Raw genomic sequence first — 18076 nt, 5'->3', positions numbered from 1 at the left:
CTAGTCGTAAGCTGACCAGTCGTGAGCAGGCGTATAGCGCCACCGAGAAAGAGTGTGCGTGTCTCGTGTGGGCCGTTCAGAAATTGTCATGCTATCTAGCCGGCTCGAGGTTTATCATTGAGACGGATCACTGCCCTCTTCAATGGCTGCAGACCATCTCTCCCAAAAATGGCCGCCTCCTGCGCTGGAGCCTCGCTTTGCAACAATATTCCTTTGAGGTGCGTTACACAAAGGGGAGTCTCAACGGTAACGCCGATGGCTTAAGTCGAAGCCCCTAACGTAGGAATCAGCCTCAAAATTGTTTGTTACTGATGTTTTTCTTCCTGAGGCAGGATTTTTTAACATATTGCTTTTGTTTAGTGTTTCAAAGTGATGATATGCTTTCTAGTGCAATTTTCCAATTTGTGGACGCGTTCTGAGTGCTGCTAGACTACTGTAAGGAACTAGGCAGTGGTATAAAAGGGGAAAGAGCCTGGCAGGGCTTAGTGAGGGTTGTGCCGTGCTTGCTGACTGAGCGGTTGAGTTTCAGCGTAGTTCTAACGCTTGCCGGGAACGAGAACAAAAATGTGAACTCTCCCGAAGTCACTTTGCAGTGTCCCGTGCGAACCTGAACGAGAGAACGAGGCCTTCTCTGTGCGCTGCGCTCAAGAAACGTCGAGGGACGCCCGACTTCGGTTATGAGCATCATCGAGCGACATCCCTCCGGACAGCGGATGCAGTCCCCTGTCCATCGGGATCTCCTTCCCCCGGCGGGGCGGTCTGTTACGTTTCGCCTACGACGCGCGGTAAAGCCGGCGAGGATACAACAGACGCCAGGGCTTCGTTCAAAGCGGCAGACATTTTGGCCCGTTCGGCGCCGCCGCTACGCCTCCCTGCCAAGCGCGTCCAGGCATGTTCCGATGCCACGTGTCTTCATGTGCGTGGGTGAGTGTATGTGCATATTGGTGCCCACGCTTGTCGAAGCGCGGCAGCCGGGGAGAGGAGCTCCCAACAACTGTGAAGCAAGGGGGTCCGAGCGGCGCCGACACGACGGCTGCTCCTCCTTCTCTTCCCATTGTGCGCACGCTTGTCGAAGCGCGGCAGCCGGGGAGAGGAGCTCCCAACAACTGTGAAGCAAGGGGGTCCGAGCGGCGCCGACACGACGGCTGCTCCTCCTTCTCTTCCCATTGTGCCCACGCTTGTCGAAGCGCGGCAGCCGGGGAGAGGAGCTCCCAACAACTGTGAAGCAAGGGGGGTCCGAGTGGCGCCGACACGACGCTGCGCCACCTTATCCCATTGTTCCCGAGCGGCACCGTCACGTGCTCGTCTATAGAGGGGTTCCTTCTTGCCCTCAACTGCGAGAGTATAAAAGCAGCTGCCCCCGGACGCCAAAAGAGGGCTCCGATTTCTTCTGTTGAGTAACGTGCTCTCCCGTCTCTCTACTTCGGTCAACCTGACCGCCAACTCTTTGCGATGTTAGAATAAACAAGTTGTTTTGTTGTTACCAGTCGACTCATGCTTTGCCGGGACCTTCGGATGCTTCCAGTTGTACCCCAGGCCGCCAGGCCAACGCTACCCTTGGGGCTTGCGACCCAGGTGCAACAACGGGCGTCAGCGCCGAGTTGCCAACAACTCGCGCCAGCGGTGCGACCACAACAGAACTGAATCAGTATCAGCTATTTGTTCTTTATTTAGCAAACATACTTTTAAGGAGCGGCTTGTCACGTTTCTGACTCGGTAAATTTCCCAGGGCTGTCACTATCTGTTTATTTTCTGCCTGATCGCTCGCGGGTGCACTGCGTTGCAATAAATTTGTTCTTGCTGGGCACAAGGCTTGTAACGCAGATGTTCTATACGTTGTAATAGCTTGTAGCAAGCACGTATTATCGCTAATCGCTCGCTTACCGTGTGGACCGTTACGAAACGTTCAGCTTCGAATATTAGTGCACTGTCTGTGTAGTCGCCGTCAACCATGCTTCGGCGCGCTGATTCAAGTGTGCGCTCGTTCAGTTATTCTTGATACGTTGGTGATAGAATGGGCGTTAGTTTGCGTGTGAGTTGGGGTATATGAGTGTAGATAACGTACGAGGAACTTACTATATATGCGAAAAAGTAGCGCTACTCTCTCTCACTCGTGTAGTCGTTCCGGGGTTGAAGTCATTTCTTTGGAGGTTAGCATGAGAACGCTGGCGGACAAGAATATTTTTAAAGCAAAGTTTTCTTTGTTTTCTCCTTCGACTTTGCCACTGCTGCTGCTGCTGTGGGCTGCTGTCGCGCACACCGCGTCGGGGGTTGGTTCAAAGCGTGAGTAGGAGAGAAAAGGCGACGGGAGAAACTCGTTTTCACCCCACCACGGATGGATGGATGTTATGAGCGTCCCCTTTGGAACGGGGCGGTGGGTTGCGCCACCAAGCTTTTACTATTATACTATCTAATGTCCTACCAAGGTTAAACAAGAAAAAAAACCACTATGAACTCCCACAACCAAATTTTCTGATCCCCTATTGCGAACTTTGCTTTTGTACGTCTCCATCTTTTGTCGTTTCCCCACTTTTCTTCCACCAATCCTCCAATCGCCTCTTACTAATGCCTATTGCAGACGTGTTTACTTTACCACTGCTCCAGCTGAACCCAAGGACTTTAAGGAGGCCAGCGGTGCCTAAACCGACCGCTGGGAAGACGTCTTCACATTCTAATAAAACATGCTCCATACTTTCCCTTGCTTTACAGCAGCGAGTACATGCTTCTTCTTCTTATATCTCGCTTTATAGGTGCGTGTTCTAAGGCATCCCGATCTCGATTCGAAAAGTAATGAGCTTCCCTTTGAGTTATCATAAATAGTTTCTTTCCTGATTTCGTTTCTTCCCTCATAAGTAGTTATTCAGGGCAGGTTTCTTTTCCACTGCCGCCACCCATGAGATTATTTCAGCCTCTCTAAATTTCCGCTAAACGTTCTTTGTTGCTGTGTTGCCCACCCTACAGGCCATATACTTGCTGGCAAGCTTCCTAATTCTTTTCCTCCACTGAATCAATGTTTTTCCTGTACAGATACCTCAACACTCTCCCAGCCCATTTACTTTCTTCCATATTCCTCAGTCGTTTTTCATACTCAATTTTACTGCGAGCTTCCCTCACTTCAAAACTAGTCCAGCCCATATCACCCTGCACAGCTTCATTTATAGTCTTCCCGTAAGCGTCCAATGCGAGGCGTCCCACTGAACTTTGGTTCCCACCGAGTCCTGATTGTACCCCCGATTTAAAGCAAAAAACCACATTTCCGAAAGTCTTGGAACCATTACACCTTTCCACATACCCCGCGGAGCACCTCGTGCCTATAGTATCCCCATAGCGCTCTGTGCTTCATTATGGCTGCATTTCTCCTCCCTTTCACTGTTATTGTTTTTTCCTGTGTTTCCATATATCTAACGCCTTCGTTTATCCATATACCAAGGTATTTATATTCTGTTACCCGAAGTATTTACTGACCCTGTATTGCCACTGTCTGTTCACTGTTTTCATTGAATAACATAACACCTGATTTTCTAACACCATAAAACCACGTCGAATGTGCAAGATGCCCTCTGGAGCTTCCTAGCCGTCATCACGTTAGCCGCTTGACAGCTGTAATTATCCGTGACTCTCCTCAGAAACATTGCAGAAACTGCAGCGCTTCCCTTCCTACTAACGTGCGAGGCTAGAGGGGACGCAGATAGAACTGTAGAGAGAAGGGAGAAGAGGCAGTTCCAATATAAGAGAGGGGGGATGTGACGTGAGAAGGCAAGGAAACCCCTCTGCTATACAACAGCGGTTGCGGGGAAACAGAAACAGAATCTGCATAATTTTTTTATCACCAAGAGAAATCGTGCATTGCGAAGAGTCGGCAACACTGGCAGCCTTTATGTAGCAGCGGTCCGTGAACTTGAACAAACCAGATTCATTCTATTCCTAAATACGCCAATCACAATTTTTGCAGCCAACTACTGCATATGTATTCCCTCCATCGCTCCATATTTTGCAGCTTGAAAGGAACACAGTGCGTTAGCGAAAACCCAGTTGCATTTCCGACAGCTAATCGCACAGAAGCAGGGCAGAATAGGTAATGGTTTCGTATTCGCGCGCTTTGACTGAGGCAACGTGCAACTTGCCGCCGAAAGCGCCATCTCGTTTCTCCGGGGCAAATTGCTCCGCGAGTAGTGTCAATACTGGTAGACCCCAGTTACAACATAACTATGCATGTTCAGGCATAGCTGCAATCACATACGGCGGGGATATGCAAATAAAGTATCTGCAGGCCAGTCCACGGTCTCGCAGTAAAAAACACTAAGCTAATTTACGGCAAAATTTTGAAATTTGTACAGCAAAAGTTCACTTAATCAAGCATGGGCCCCAAGAAAACATTGCACTCAATTGAAAGGCTATTTAAGCGACAAGTAGTGCAAGCTTGTTACAGGCTTCAGGGAGCTGTTAATTCATATGTATGGTTTAATGGCACAACGGCCAGCTTTGGCCAAACACTGCCAAGCAAGCCAGTGATAAAGAGTTTTCCAAAGAGTAATGATTGCACAGGGTAGATGCAACGTGGCTGTAGAAACGCCTAGAAGGTGTGCACTGCAAAGTACATTAAATATACAATACTAAAATTATGACAATGACTAGTGAAGTGTGCTACAAAAATAAAAGATATGCTACGAATTGATAACATACTAAAACGTGTCAGTGCCAGCTTGTCCACCAGGACTCTGAAACCCAAGAGCAGGCAAGTGCTAGACAAAACGCGACTATCGCAGCAGCAGCCTCTGTTGAAAGAATGTGCTATAAGTGTTTTGGGCTGATAACATGTAACACAACATCATTAAAGAAACCCAGAACTGCTTTGGTGTAAAAAAACTCAGTGTTCTTCCACTCTGTGAAGAAGGATGCCCAGCGAAGCTGTGTATGTGGGCCCCTTAATGGCGAACTGCACCTTCACCGAGGGTCGGCCCGGTATTGTACTATCTTCAGGATCGGCCCACGTATGGGGAGTACTTAACGCCTGCTTCACCTCCGCCGTGGGTCGGCCCGACATTGCACTATCTTCGGTATCGGTCCATGTATGGGGAGTGCTTAACGCCTGCTTCACCTCCGCTGTCGGTAGGCTCGGCATTGCACATCGTTGGGATCAGCTCAAGTATGGGGAGTGTTTAAGGCCTGAGTCACTTCCGTCGCGGGTCGGCCCGGCATCGTACTATCTTCGGGATCGGCCTACGTATGGGGAGTGCTTAAGAGGAAGCTTTAGCTCGGGTGCTCCTATCTAAATACATGTAAAAGGATAATTCGTTTTTCTTGGCAACCACAGCACCAAATTTTACGAAGTTTGTCGAATTTAAAAGAAAAAAATCAAAATCCAGTGACTGTTGGTTTCGAATTCTTGATTTAGGTTGTAAAGTGTTTAGTAAAAATTGGCGAAAATCTAAAATTTCCAAAAAACGAAACTATGAAGTTTGCAACTCTAACTCATCAACGGAAAATGATTCTGTGAAATACAATTCTGTGAAATGCATCTAATAGTACATCCAAAGCGTACAAAATTGATATGTTACACATGAATCTCAAAAAATTTAATAACATGGAAATACAGCTTTTGCAGAACCCTTGTAAACAACGTAAAAAATTCACGTACGATGTAAAATGACACATCGAATTTGTCCGCTTTCAATGATCTAATGGATGCCGTTCACAGAACCACGATATGTGTTCTTGATGCAGAGCTATGAATTTTTAAACTTCGTGCTTCTATTTTTCTCAAACTTCCGAATTTTCGAAAATGCTTGTAACAAAATACAGGCCCTAAATCGAAATTACGCTTCCAACAGTCACTAGAATTTAACTTTATCTCGCAAATGCAACAAATTTCATTAAAATCGGTCCAGGGGTTATCTCAGCAAAACGTGTTTGCGTTTTACATGTATTTGAATAGGCCGCGTCGGAGTTGGGCCCGAGCTAAAGCTTCCTCTTAACGCCTGCGTCACCTCTGCCGCGGGTCGGCACGGCATTGCACTATCTTTGGGATCAGCTCACGTATGGGGAGTGTTTAAGGCCTGAGTCACTTCCGCCCCAGGTCGGCGCGGCATTGCACTATCTTCGGGATTTTTTTTTTCTACACGCGGGCACGATAGTGAGGAAAGTAGCCCTTAACACATTCGCTGTAAAAGAAAAAACATCACCGACGGTTACGATACTCCTTAATGCGAAATTTGAGCGCAGCTCTATAAGTGTTCTCATTTCGCGACACACTGGCTGGCGCGGACAATCTGTCTCCTGCGGTACGTTGCAAACGGAGCGAAGTGTGGCGCGACTGCCTCGCTAATCGGGAGATCGCGAGATGCAGCGCGTGGGTGACTCATGGGCGTATCATGGGCGCGATTCACAGCACCCGCCGCAGATAGACCACCCAGACGACACGCGCTACTCTGGCGCCATCTTGTAGCCATCGTCGCCGCAGTGCGCGACTTGCGCGGCACTACGCTTTTCTTCTCACGCTTTCGCCATACCCTTCTTTTCCGCTTTCTTCCTCGCGCTCTCTTCGCTCTCGCCGCTTTTTTTCATTTCCCGCTGCGCTCCACGTTCGCTCTTTCATCCGCTGCGCTCGTTCGCTCGGTTAAGTCGGCGCCGACGCAGTAACGCTCGCCTAAGTGCTGCGCTATAAAAATACATCAGCGCCAAGGAACAATGCAGGATGGGGGGGAATGTGCTGTGGATACGCCAGAGGAAAGAACTTTTTCTTTTCAGCTTCTGCTCCTCAATGCCCCATCAATACATGGAGGGTGGTCGGCCTCTGACATCTACCACAGATAGGAGGCTCACCAGTCGGCAAGTAATTGTGTGTGTCGCACTCATGTCCTCTTCTGGGTCGACAGAAAGGGAGTTCATCATGATTTTGTTACTGATAGCCAATTTCCCAACTGCTGTTTAATTGCATGAGCTTATTAAAGGTTTCAGTGTCGCACATACATTGCCAGTACATTCTTAGTTTTTTGCACAAGTAAGGCTTCATGTTTATGGCAGGGACAGCTGTAGAACAGCTGCTAGATTTCGTCTCCATGGGTGTGCCAATTTGGTCTGCTAGCATATCACCCTCGATGCCTTTGTGCCACGGCACCCAGCATACTATGACATGTTTGTTAGATGCATAAACAGTACACATGGGCAAATAAAGGTAGACAATTACGGGATTTTTGCATTTTTGTAGGGATATTAATGCTTTTAAAATTTCTGCATAAGGTACTGCATAGGGATTGCTGCATAGGGTACACTGGCATGTTACTTAGACGCGTTGGTGCAAAATTTTTGGCAAGAACATTTTGACTGAAGCTCAAGGAACTGCATTCGAATGTGTCGATATACGAGCTGCCACTGCCACGACGGCACCAGTTTCGTTGGAGCCATTAGCCAATGTTTCCTTTCCCATGATTCCTCACACACAGCGAGAGAGGATTTATCACTGCAGATTGATTACAAAAAGTGTTGCACATGTCATATAATTTAAGATTGGGTAACAAGGTATTGCGCAGTTAAACCATACTTTCAGAAAATATGCGAAGCTAGAGTATGATCTTTGTTATAATGGAGAGACCACTCATTCAACTCCACATAGAGACTTTCTACAAGGACTTGTCATGAAGGCACCTGTGGCCATGCGGATGCCTATCGTGAACAGGGTCCATCATCTTTAAGGTGCTCAGTGTAGCAGACTGACATACCATGGTGCCATAGTATAAATGCGATCATATGAGGCTTTTGTACAGGTTCATAAGGCACGTCCTGTTACTACCCCATGATGTACATGACTGAGTATTTAGCATGTTCATTGTTTTTAGGCATTTGGCATTGAGGTGTATTATGTGAAGAATAAAGGACAGTTCAGAATCAAGTATAATGCCTAAACAGTAATGTTCTCTGTTCACAGGTATATGCTGTCTATGCACTTAAATACTGGGATCTGGAGCCAGGACTCTCACTCTTTTTTTTTCATGAACAAACAGGAACTTTTATGAGGATTAAGTATAAATCCGTTCTCGTTCATCTTTAGCAGGCCAGGTAGCACCGAGCAAGTCGAGTACGTCACGCTGGCAACTCCAGGGTCGCCGAAAATTTGCCCCTTGTATAGCTCAGCGTATTGAATGTGGCCGATAGCAGTACAGCAATCAGCTGTTGCCATAGTGCATGTAGACAAATGTGCAGCGAGCAAGTGCTTTCTCGTTTCGTGAAAGCGCAAAGTCAAATGCAGGCCAGCCAACGTAGTGTACAATGCTCTATGGTTTAGCAGTTCTAGTGTGAGATAGGAGATGCACTATTCTGTGCTGGCCACACAAACACTCACCAATGCCACGCCGAGCGCTCGGAGTAGTCGGCCCATTTATGCGTTGCCAGGTTGAAAATGTTGCATTCAAGGATACGATCACTTTCGCGCAATTTCACGCGACTCGTCGCAGGACGTGCACTGCAGCAACCTCACCTTGCGCAGCGCAACAGATGGCCTCCGACGCGGCGATGACAAGACGCAAAATCGCGCGTAAGTGATTGTATACTCGAAAGCGATATCTTGAGGATTCCTGCTCGCAGCGATCACGTCACCCAACGGCGACATTGTTGAGTTGGTGTTGTGTCATCACAAGACATGAAAAAGCAGGTTATCGAGTACGTCTCATAGGCATAAAATTTCGTGCCGACATGCTTGGGCTTCGATTTCAGAAAGCTTGTTGTGGCTGATTGTGCCTCACATTTTGACCCTAAGGAGCTGGGGACGCGGCTGGCACATGAAAATGCACGCCGCCTGTGACCAGCGAAACGTTTCACACATTGGTCGCGATCATGAGAGCAATAAGCCAATGTATGTGTGTCTAATGTACCGAGTGCAATCAGTGCATTCTTACATCAACGGCCTGCAGCTGAACACATATCGGTTTCGAGCTGCCACCTGAGCATACGACGGAGAGACGCAGCGAACACGGGCTAGCTGCAAAACCTTCGCTAACTGCAGAAAAAGGAGATATATACATACGCCAGATATGTGAAAAGGAAGGCCACCAGAGAAAGACGAACCCAACATGTACCACAATGTGTGAATGAGTGTCTACAACTTGCGTGGAATACGATAAAGATAACATGCACGCATGACAGCGCAGCGCGCTGATCACCGCCGCGAAGAAGCCTTCAGGGGACACACAAACGAAAGCTTCAAGCGGTTCGCCACTGCTCGCATCACACCGCTTTGCAATGCGAAACGGAGCATAAGCACCTAAAAAAGATAACGCTAGAAGTAAGGAAATCCGAAGATGACCGTAGACGTGGCTTTACCTCGCTCAGTTGGCTGAGCGAGGTAAATTTAAGTCCTCAAGCGCCCGCGTTGCAATCCGTGAATTCCCCACAAAGATGGCGGCAAGCACCCATCGCCTCTTTTAGTCCTCTGCTAGCCAGAGAACTTCCAGAGAGCAGCCAGACCAAAATCGTCCTGGCAGGTTCTGGCAGCCCGCGGGTAGCCAGAACAGTCCAGCGTGAGCAAAACGAACACCCGGCAGAAGTGCGTAGCCTGGCGGGCGAAGTAACCCGAGAAAAACGAAGACACTCTGGCTGGCTCTGGCAGCCCGCGGGTAGCCAGAAGTGGAAAATCGAAGAAGCCCAGTGAAAGCAGTGTTGTTCGCCTCAGCAAACTATAAATATGTATTGAAGTAGATATTCTGTTCCAAGGAGTATCTGACTGTACTATGACATGAAGACATGCATTTAAGCACAGGACTCAGACACTGCATTCAAACAAAATTTCTAGTGTGCTGCAAGTGCCACCCAATCTTGGAGATCATGCCCATGCACTGCGCTGGGTTATGAAATTCTTGGTTCTGTGTAATTCCCAGCAAGCAGAAGTGGTGGCATTCTTTTCAGTTTCGATATCAAAAACGCATATTGACACGCGTGTCAATACATTTTTGCAAGCTATTCATGATGCATCTGCTAATATTTAAAACATAAAACTTTGCATAAAGACATCTATATCTACATTACTAATGCTAGACATTTAATGTGGCTCAAAATTTCGTTGCATGCCTTTAAGCTAGTGAGTGAAAGATGCTAGAGGGACACCAACAGCAGGCACGAAATGCAGACAGTCAGATGTCACGCTCCTGAAGATGTCTCAATATCTGTCCTGTGACAACAGATGACAGTTGCTCAGCAAATTTCAACTGCAGGCAGCACCTATCTCCCTGAATTCTGATTGCTTAAAAAATAATCATTACCTAATCTATACATTGTCACATAGTAGTGACAGTGAAAGAGGCAGCAAAACCGTGAATGAGGAAACTAGCGTTTTATTGGGCGAACCTGTGCTCTCAAAAGCAAGTTACACTCAAATAAAAACAATAGTATAGTGATCACAGTCGGCGATCATCGAAAATCTGATCAGGGGGTCAAGCGCGTCAGTTTGTATACGTCAGTCATCAAAGGCTCCAGAGTAAGTGCTGGTGCCCGCGCGTGTTCCAAAAAGTTCTACACCATTCGCATCACGCATACATGAAATCAGATTACACAAAGTTCAGTGACAACAGACTGTGGATAAAACCATTGATAACATTCGAGAAACTTTCGATACAGGCAAGCACGTCCTGCACTGTGCAATAACATTTGTTAGGCGGTGAAATGTGGTAACCCGATAAAGATAAACAAGTACACGTGCCAATACCCCCCTCTGAAAAAGCGTCGTCCCGATGGTACAAACAAACGAAAGCGATAAACAAAAACACCCATAGTAAAAAACAACAAGATAACGAAGTTTGTCAGCATGCGTAAAAGGGTTTAAGAAGCACCACGAGGACCCCTTCAGATCATGTGTGGCACTGCTGTGATTGCGAAATTCCACTTGGCACTTGACCTCATAGTCTAGTGTGCCAATACGTCGGATGACTTTGTAGGGTCCGAAATAGCATCACCATAGTTTCTCACTCGGTCCTCGTTGGCGTGTCGGGGTCCAAACCCAAACATGGTCGTCGGGCTGGTACTTCACGTAGCGTCGTCAAAGAATGTAGTGTCGGCTGTTGGTCCTCTGCTGGTTCTTGATGCACAGGCAGGCAAATTGTCGGGCTTCTTTGGCGCGATGGAGATAGGTGGCAATGTCGACATTTTCTTTGTCCGTGACATGGCATTGCAAGTTGTTGTCGGGTTCCTTCTGTAAACTAGCTTGAATGGTGTGATCTGTATTGTTTCTTGCACTGCTGTGTTGTAAGCGAAGGTACGTATGGCAGGACAGCATCCCACGTCTTGTGTTTGACGTCGACGTACATTGCTAGCATGCAAGACCATTCGTCCGATTCAGCGTGCATGTCGGTCATGTCACTAAAAGCCATCACACAGGTCACCGGATCATGCGCAACAATATCAGGAGGATCCACGGGGGGGACGAGAGAGGCAGTCAGTGTCCTTGCCCAGATGTCCAGACTTTTAGTTGACAATAAATAAAAATTTCTAGAACCGTAAAGCACGGCAACCAAGCCGTCCTGTCGGATCCCGGAGGGAAGACAGCCAGCAGAGGGGATGGTGGTTTGTAACGACCGAAAACGTGCGGTCGTACAAATATGAACGGAACTTGACGACAACCCAAACTAAAGCCAAGCACTCTTGTGCGTTGATGGAGTAATTTCTCTCTGGAGGTGACAGCAGGCAGCTGGCGTAAGCTATCACGCACTTGTTACCATTCTGCTGTTGGGTGAGAACACCACAGGGAAAAAGCAACAGGGGATGAAACAGTACAGCACAGAAAAGCCACAGAGGACGAAAGGCGACGTGGCTGCGGCAAACGGGGAGATGGGCGACGAGCTTTTGGTGAACGAGACTGGTGTCCGCATGGCAATGGTGAGCTACTGTACCATGTGTTCCCAGCAGAGTTGTCGGCGCTGTTAGACTCAGCAGTGGGTGAAACACTGCAGGCATTTCCATCAAAACGGCTCAGGTTGGTCGGCGTGTGAGGTGTTGAGGGCCACGAGTTGCGACAGTATCGGGTGACACGACCAATGCGGTGATAGGTGAAACATATCGGCTGGTAGTCCACAGTTCTCCACTAAGTCAGGTTGCGATAACACGGAGAGAAGTGTCGGGGTGGAGGGAAAATGGTAGAAGGGTGCTCATTGGCTCTGGGGTTGGCAACAGCACAGACAGAATGTAGACCAATGTTTTCGAGTTCCTGGCGAACGTTGGCTTGTATGAGGGGAACTGAAAAAGGGGTAGCATCAGGGCTATGCGAACACAAAGCTGCGGGCGCCATCGCATCCAGTTCACGTTGAACTATTCGCGCCATGTCGTCTGATGGCGACGCATGCTGCAGTGTGGGCTGATCTTCACACGTCGACGTTGCGGCAGGATTGGCAGTCTGGCGAATGGTTGCAAGACGCGTCGGCTTTTGGCCTGCTCGAATTGTCAGCACTCTTTGATGATAGCATCAACTGTAGAAAAGCTTTTGCACATGAGCAGATTAAAGGCGTCGCCAGCAATGCCCTTAAGCACATACCTGACCTTCTCAGCTTTTGCCATGTCGTGATCGGCTTTACGATAACACGGCAGCACATCCTGGATGCATGAAACATAGGACTCCATGGGGGATTAGGCACGGGAGGCCAGTTCCTGCGTTGTGGCAATTTTACAGCCGGCTGGTCTGCAAACAACTTCGTTAACTTCTCTTTGCATTGGTCCCACCTGATCAGCTGCTCTTTGTGGTTTTCATACCACACCTTTGCCGTGCCTCTTAGGTAGAACAATAGGTTAGCTAGCATAAACGTTGGGTCCCATCTGTTGATTCCACTCACGCATTCATACGTGGCCACCCACTCTTCCCTGTCGGTGCCATCGGTCCCGCAAAAATTTCTGGGATCCTTGGGTTGCACAACCACAACCGAAGGGGACAGCAACGTAGCTGGCAATGGTGACTTTGGAGGCAGCAACGGCGCCTCTGCGGAGCTTCATTTCCAGCCTTGTTACCCAGCACCTCTACCAATATGTTACGGGGATGTTGGGAGTATACAGACACTATTTACAACATATATACAAGCAGAGTCAATGTGGTTAAGATGGCTGACCAGCAACAACACACAGCAGCCAGCATCTCACAATCTTCTTCCTTTCTCTTCTTTTATCCTTCCGTAACAGTATCTATGCTTAATATTTACAAAGTATATCTATGATTCACAGATTTCTTCCGAATGGAAAGTCGCAAAAAAAATCTCAGTGCACAAATCCTGTGGCAAGACGATCCCATCAAACTACAGACCCATTTCCTTAACGTGTACCAGCTGTAAAATACTGAAGCATATTGTCCTCAAATTCATTACAAAGTTTCTCGAAGACAATGATGTGCTACACCCAAACCAGCATAGATTTCGGAGAGGCCTATCGACTATAATGCAACTTGTGGAGATAATGCGTGACCTGGCCCAAGGCATTAATGAATATTCCCGAATTGACATAATTTTTATGGATTTCTCAAAGGTGTTTGATCGGGTTTCCCATGAAAAGCTAGTTTTCCAGCTGGTTTGCATACTTGGCAATGGGCCACTGACTCAAGGGATATCAAGCTATTTGCCCGGCCGTCAACAATTTGTGCAATGCAGTGATCACGTTTCTGACACATTAAATGTCACATCTGGTGTGCCCCAGGTATCCGTCCTGGCACCAATATTATTTTTGCTGTTTATAAATGGTCTGGCAGTCAACATTAATGCAAATATTAGGCTATTCGCAGACAACTGCGCATTGTATAATGAGGTTAAATGCTACAGTGAGCAAAGTGAGCTGAACATTGCCCTGAATGTAATAGTAAGTTGGTGCTCTAACTGGCAAATGGTGATTAATTCAGACAAAACAGTTGCGATGGCAATAACAAAAAAAGAAAACAAGCTTAGCATTCCTTTATGGTTTTAATAATGTCATGCTCCAAAATGTAAGCCAGTACAAATATCTGGGGGTAATAATAACTTCTGATATCAGCTGGACAGTTCACACGGAAGCTACAGTGGCAAAAACCATGAAAAATTTTTTTCTCCTTAAGCGGACGCTGCGGCACGCTGACTGGGACACTAAGCTTTTAGCATACACCACACTTGTCAAAGCGATTAAAGAATATGCCAATATAATCTGGTTCCCTTTCATATGTAGCGGTATCAGTATGCTTGGAAATGTGCAGTGCAAAGCGATTAGATTTATTTTTAACCGCTATTGACGCCTTGATTCCCAGACGAAATTTCCACGCCGTGCAGGTTTACCCTCACTCCAAAGTCGAACTAAAATTCACCGCCTGAAGTTCTTATATATACTACTGCACAACTATTTTAGGATAGACTAAACAAGATACGTTGAGACTAAGAAAACAGACACCTACGGCAGACACATGATCTCACACTCCAGGAATATTTGTGTAACAACCATATGTTTTATCATTCTTTTTTCCCTAGATGCATTCGGGAATGGAATGCTCCTGACCCGACTTGTAGTAGAACAGCAAAGAATTGATGATTTCCTTGAGCTGTTGCGTAACACACTTATACATACTCATCAACCTGATGTCATAGTATTTGTTTGTATTCTCCATGTGACTATTTTCTTTTTCTATTGGCATGCTTGTCAATATTCGTATTCATACTTACTGTTGTATGTATATTTCTTTCTTCTTATTTTGTACTTGTCTAGCAAATTTGCCCCTGACAATTATTATTATTGTAACTGCTTATGTGTAAACTTTTCTTCTTTTCTGTTTTAGGAGCCCACTCCTGTAATGACCCTGTCACAAGGTTGACAGTATGTTGAAATAAATAAAATAAATAAATAATGCTTTCACATTAAAAGCAAAGCGAGACCTGGGTGGCCTGCAATGCACACTTGGCATACTACCAAGGAACTGATAGGATAGTGCTGGTCTATGTTATTTGAATTCTGCCCTTCGATAATCTTACGCTACACTAAGTCAATTGGCCCACACATGTGCGTTTCTGACTGACAGAAGCTTCAAATGTGGTCGGTCAACAAAGCAAGCTAAAGAAGCAGTCAATGTTTCTTACCTGCATGCATACTATTGAAGGTAGTCAACCTCACAGTAAAATGTGGCCCACTGTTTCAGAAGCCTGGCCCAAATCATTGTCTAGAGGTTCTGCACACTGTGAGGGGTGCACATGCCGACATACGAATATAAGACTGCTGGTAGCCTAAGCAAAAAATGTGCTTGGTTTTGCTGAGGGCCAGTTGGTAGTCTAATGGAACATTCGACCAGTCATATTTGAGTACTCTGATGGCTAATGCGACTGAGGTCCGACACAATTCCAGTCATGTGGCTCTCCGATTGTGCTGGGAGCACAATCGGAGAGCTTTCTGTGACTACAAACTCCGGAAGGCTGCGCATTGCAGCAAACCAAGTCGGCGTATGGTAGGAATGAGTTGAATGCGCCCTAAATGTGATGTCTGCACAAAACTGCTGCAGGTGGAGATAGCGCCAATGCAAATGTTACAAAAAGTGTAGCTCACCCAAACTCCAAGTGTCCACCGGGGACTTGATAAAGTCCATGACCCATGGTGTTCTTGCGGCGACCAAGCAAGATGCTCTCGGGATGTTTCTCGCTGAGCACAAACACAGCCACACCTATGCCTGGCCTCTTTACCTTTGGCACCTTTGAACTATCGATCCGCTTCCATATTTCTTGCAGAATTTCTGCCAAAAGAGATATAGATACTGCTTACACACCTACAAATGGCTTGAGTAAATTACAGAGCACTTACATGCAAGTTGGCATGGCAAAGGCTAAACACAACACCATTTAAAATTGCACTTCTTAATGCAGTTAATCCAGAGTTCGATGAAAACACGTCTGGCGAGTAATGAACACAGTGGATAAAACACTCGCTAAGAGGTAAAGTGTATTATAAGAAAACTTGATTTTTTGGGGCCCATACAGGTCCCATGATCACAATGGAAGCAAAAGTGGTGGCTCTGGTTTCACAGTCTATGCAATGGCCTGTGCTTTCATGGTGCTCCGATGAAGCGTTGGAAATTGAGTTTCCCTTGGTGACATCATACTGATGTTTTTTTTTAATTACTAGTTTTGCCAACGTATGTTGCATCACATTATTTGCATTAACGTCGACATCAACATACCATCACCATCAACATAGGTTGCATCACATCAATGGCAGTACCTGCTGCCATGATAGCTTCCATTTATATCATGTGCACTAACCTTGCCTTGGAGACCATTGAGGATTCTACATTGTTGTCTTTTATAGCATATTGTTTTATTGCTTTTATTGTTGTCTTTGCACTTATTGTCCGCGAATAAGCGCAACGTGCCTTGAGTGGACAGTCATGCAGCAATTTTGTGTGTATTTGCGGGCTTCTTTCAGGCTCAGAAAAACACTTTTATGTAGCATGTATTGAGCAATAGAAACTTGTATCAGAAGTTTTTCATGTTGCTCTACAATTTTCCGGTTGACCCTCATAACCGAATTATAATAATTAAGAAGTTAATTAACTAATAGTAATTATCTAATTAGGTGGAATGCTAAAAATCAACTGACTATCTCCAAGCGACGGTAAACAGCATTACCTTGGTTCTGTCCAGCGACGTGGCATTTGCAGACTTTTAAAGTTTGGCTCTAGTGATGTGGGACACCCTGTATATTTGTTACATGCTGATAGTGGCAATAAAAACAACACATTTTTTATATATATATATATATATATATATATATATATATATATATATATATATATATATATATATATATATATATATATATATTCGATAGCTCACATGTTGAGGTTTGGATATATGACAGGTACAGATGCAACCGAGGTCTAGGACAGGGTAATCCGTGGGTGGCTCACCCTCAGAGTTTCCTTCAAAGTTCAGGTTATGCTTGGTCTCCAGCAAGTTAACAAGGCCTCGTGTGTACTGCACCAGGGAATCCAGCGGAAGTGCCTGTGCTTGCTGTGTCATGCTGTCCAGTGTTACGCGACGAAGTTCCTCAAGAATTTCAAGTTGAGACTGGCTTGCCTTGAGCTTGGTTTTTAAGTCTGAGCATAGCTGCATGTACCTGCAATCGAACAACCCAAAAGAAAAAAAAATTTCAAACAATATAGCACTTGCTTGCCCACAATGGTAGCCTAGGGAATGTCTGACTAAGAAATACAAACAACATTTAACGGAAAAAATATTTTCCTTGTATGAATCACGCATTAAGACAGGTAAGCAAAGTATTCTTCCTGCACTTACTTTCGCTCACTGACATTTGCCTATAATATGTATAGCTGCGTAGCCCACAGGTCATGCTTGACTTTTTCATTTTCTTCTTGTTACTGTAAAATAAAAGTGTTTCTTGCAATCTGATACCTACCCCCACTGATTATTGTGATGCTAACTGGATAAAAAATTGCTAGTGGGTTAGAGTAAAATAACAGCGCTAGAAATTTTTGTTTGATGTTACCAAGACGTGTTGCCCAAGCACAAATTCTGCTGACTCATTCTGTATCATACCCCGCGTTTTAACATAACTGGTAAACAAATGCATGCACGGGACAACATAAGAAAGGCCCAGATTGATGCACAGCATGAATGAGACACAAAAACAAGCAATGAAGCAAAAGGGAAGTGAAGGGGACCCAGAGTGAAGTTTATACCACCACTAATGCACAAACCATTCTCTCGTAATTTCCGCCTATGCAGAGAAATATCACACGGTGGCATTATGAGCTCTTACCCAAAACAACAGGTGCGGGCGGTCATGATGTCCCGCCAGCATAGCTACCTCTGAATTTCCTGCGAAAATTGCCAGAGGGTGTGGCATGGTGTCTACGGGAGCTGCAAGTGCAGTGATTCAGCCAGCAATAGGAATGATGGGCAGCACATGAATTTGTCTCAATTTCATCTTTCTGACTTCAAACGAATTTTTGCTACTGCAATTTGATAATCTTCAGCAAAATACTGTGTTATAAGTGAAAAAATTCACAGTTATGAATGTGTGCAAGACTAATTGCCTTACTGGGTTTTTAATATGAACACTTGGAAATTTAGACAGGTAATGCATAATAAATAAA

At 45.9% G+C, this 18076-nt stretch overlaps 1 protein-coding gene across 1 annotated transcript in view; it reads right to left on the bottom strand.

Moving 5' to 3' along the window:
- LOC142572334 (nucleotide triphosphate diphosphatase NUDT15-like) overlaps positions 1-18076 on the bottom strand; it is a 46401-nt gene that overhangs the window by 23180 nt on the left and 5145 nt on the right. The window contains exons 3-4 of the mRNA XM_075681358.1: positions 16868-17076; positions 15511-15694 (exon numbers count right to left, since the gene is read on the bottom strand). Coding sequence (XP_075537473.1) covers positions 15511-15694; positions 16868-17076 — 393 coding nt within the window. The remainder of the gene's footprint in view (positions 1-15510; positions 15695-16867; positions 17077-18076) is intronic.

Source organism: Dermacentor variabilis, chromosome 2 (assembly GCF_050947875.1).
Source record: "Dermacentor variabilis isolate Ectoservices chromosome 2, ASM5094787v1, whole genome shotgun sequence".
NCBI lineage: Eukaryota > Metazoa > Arthropoda > Arachnida > Ixodida > Ixodidae > Dermacentor > Dermacentor variabilis.
Note: the sequence above shows the minus strand (reverse complement) of the source record. Positions and strands in the feature narration are given on the sequence as shown.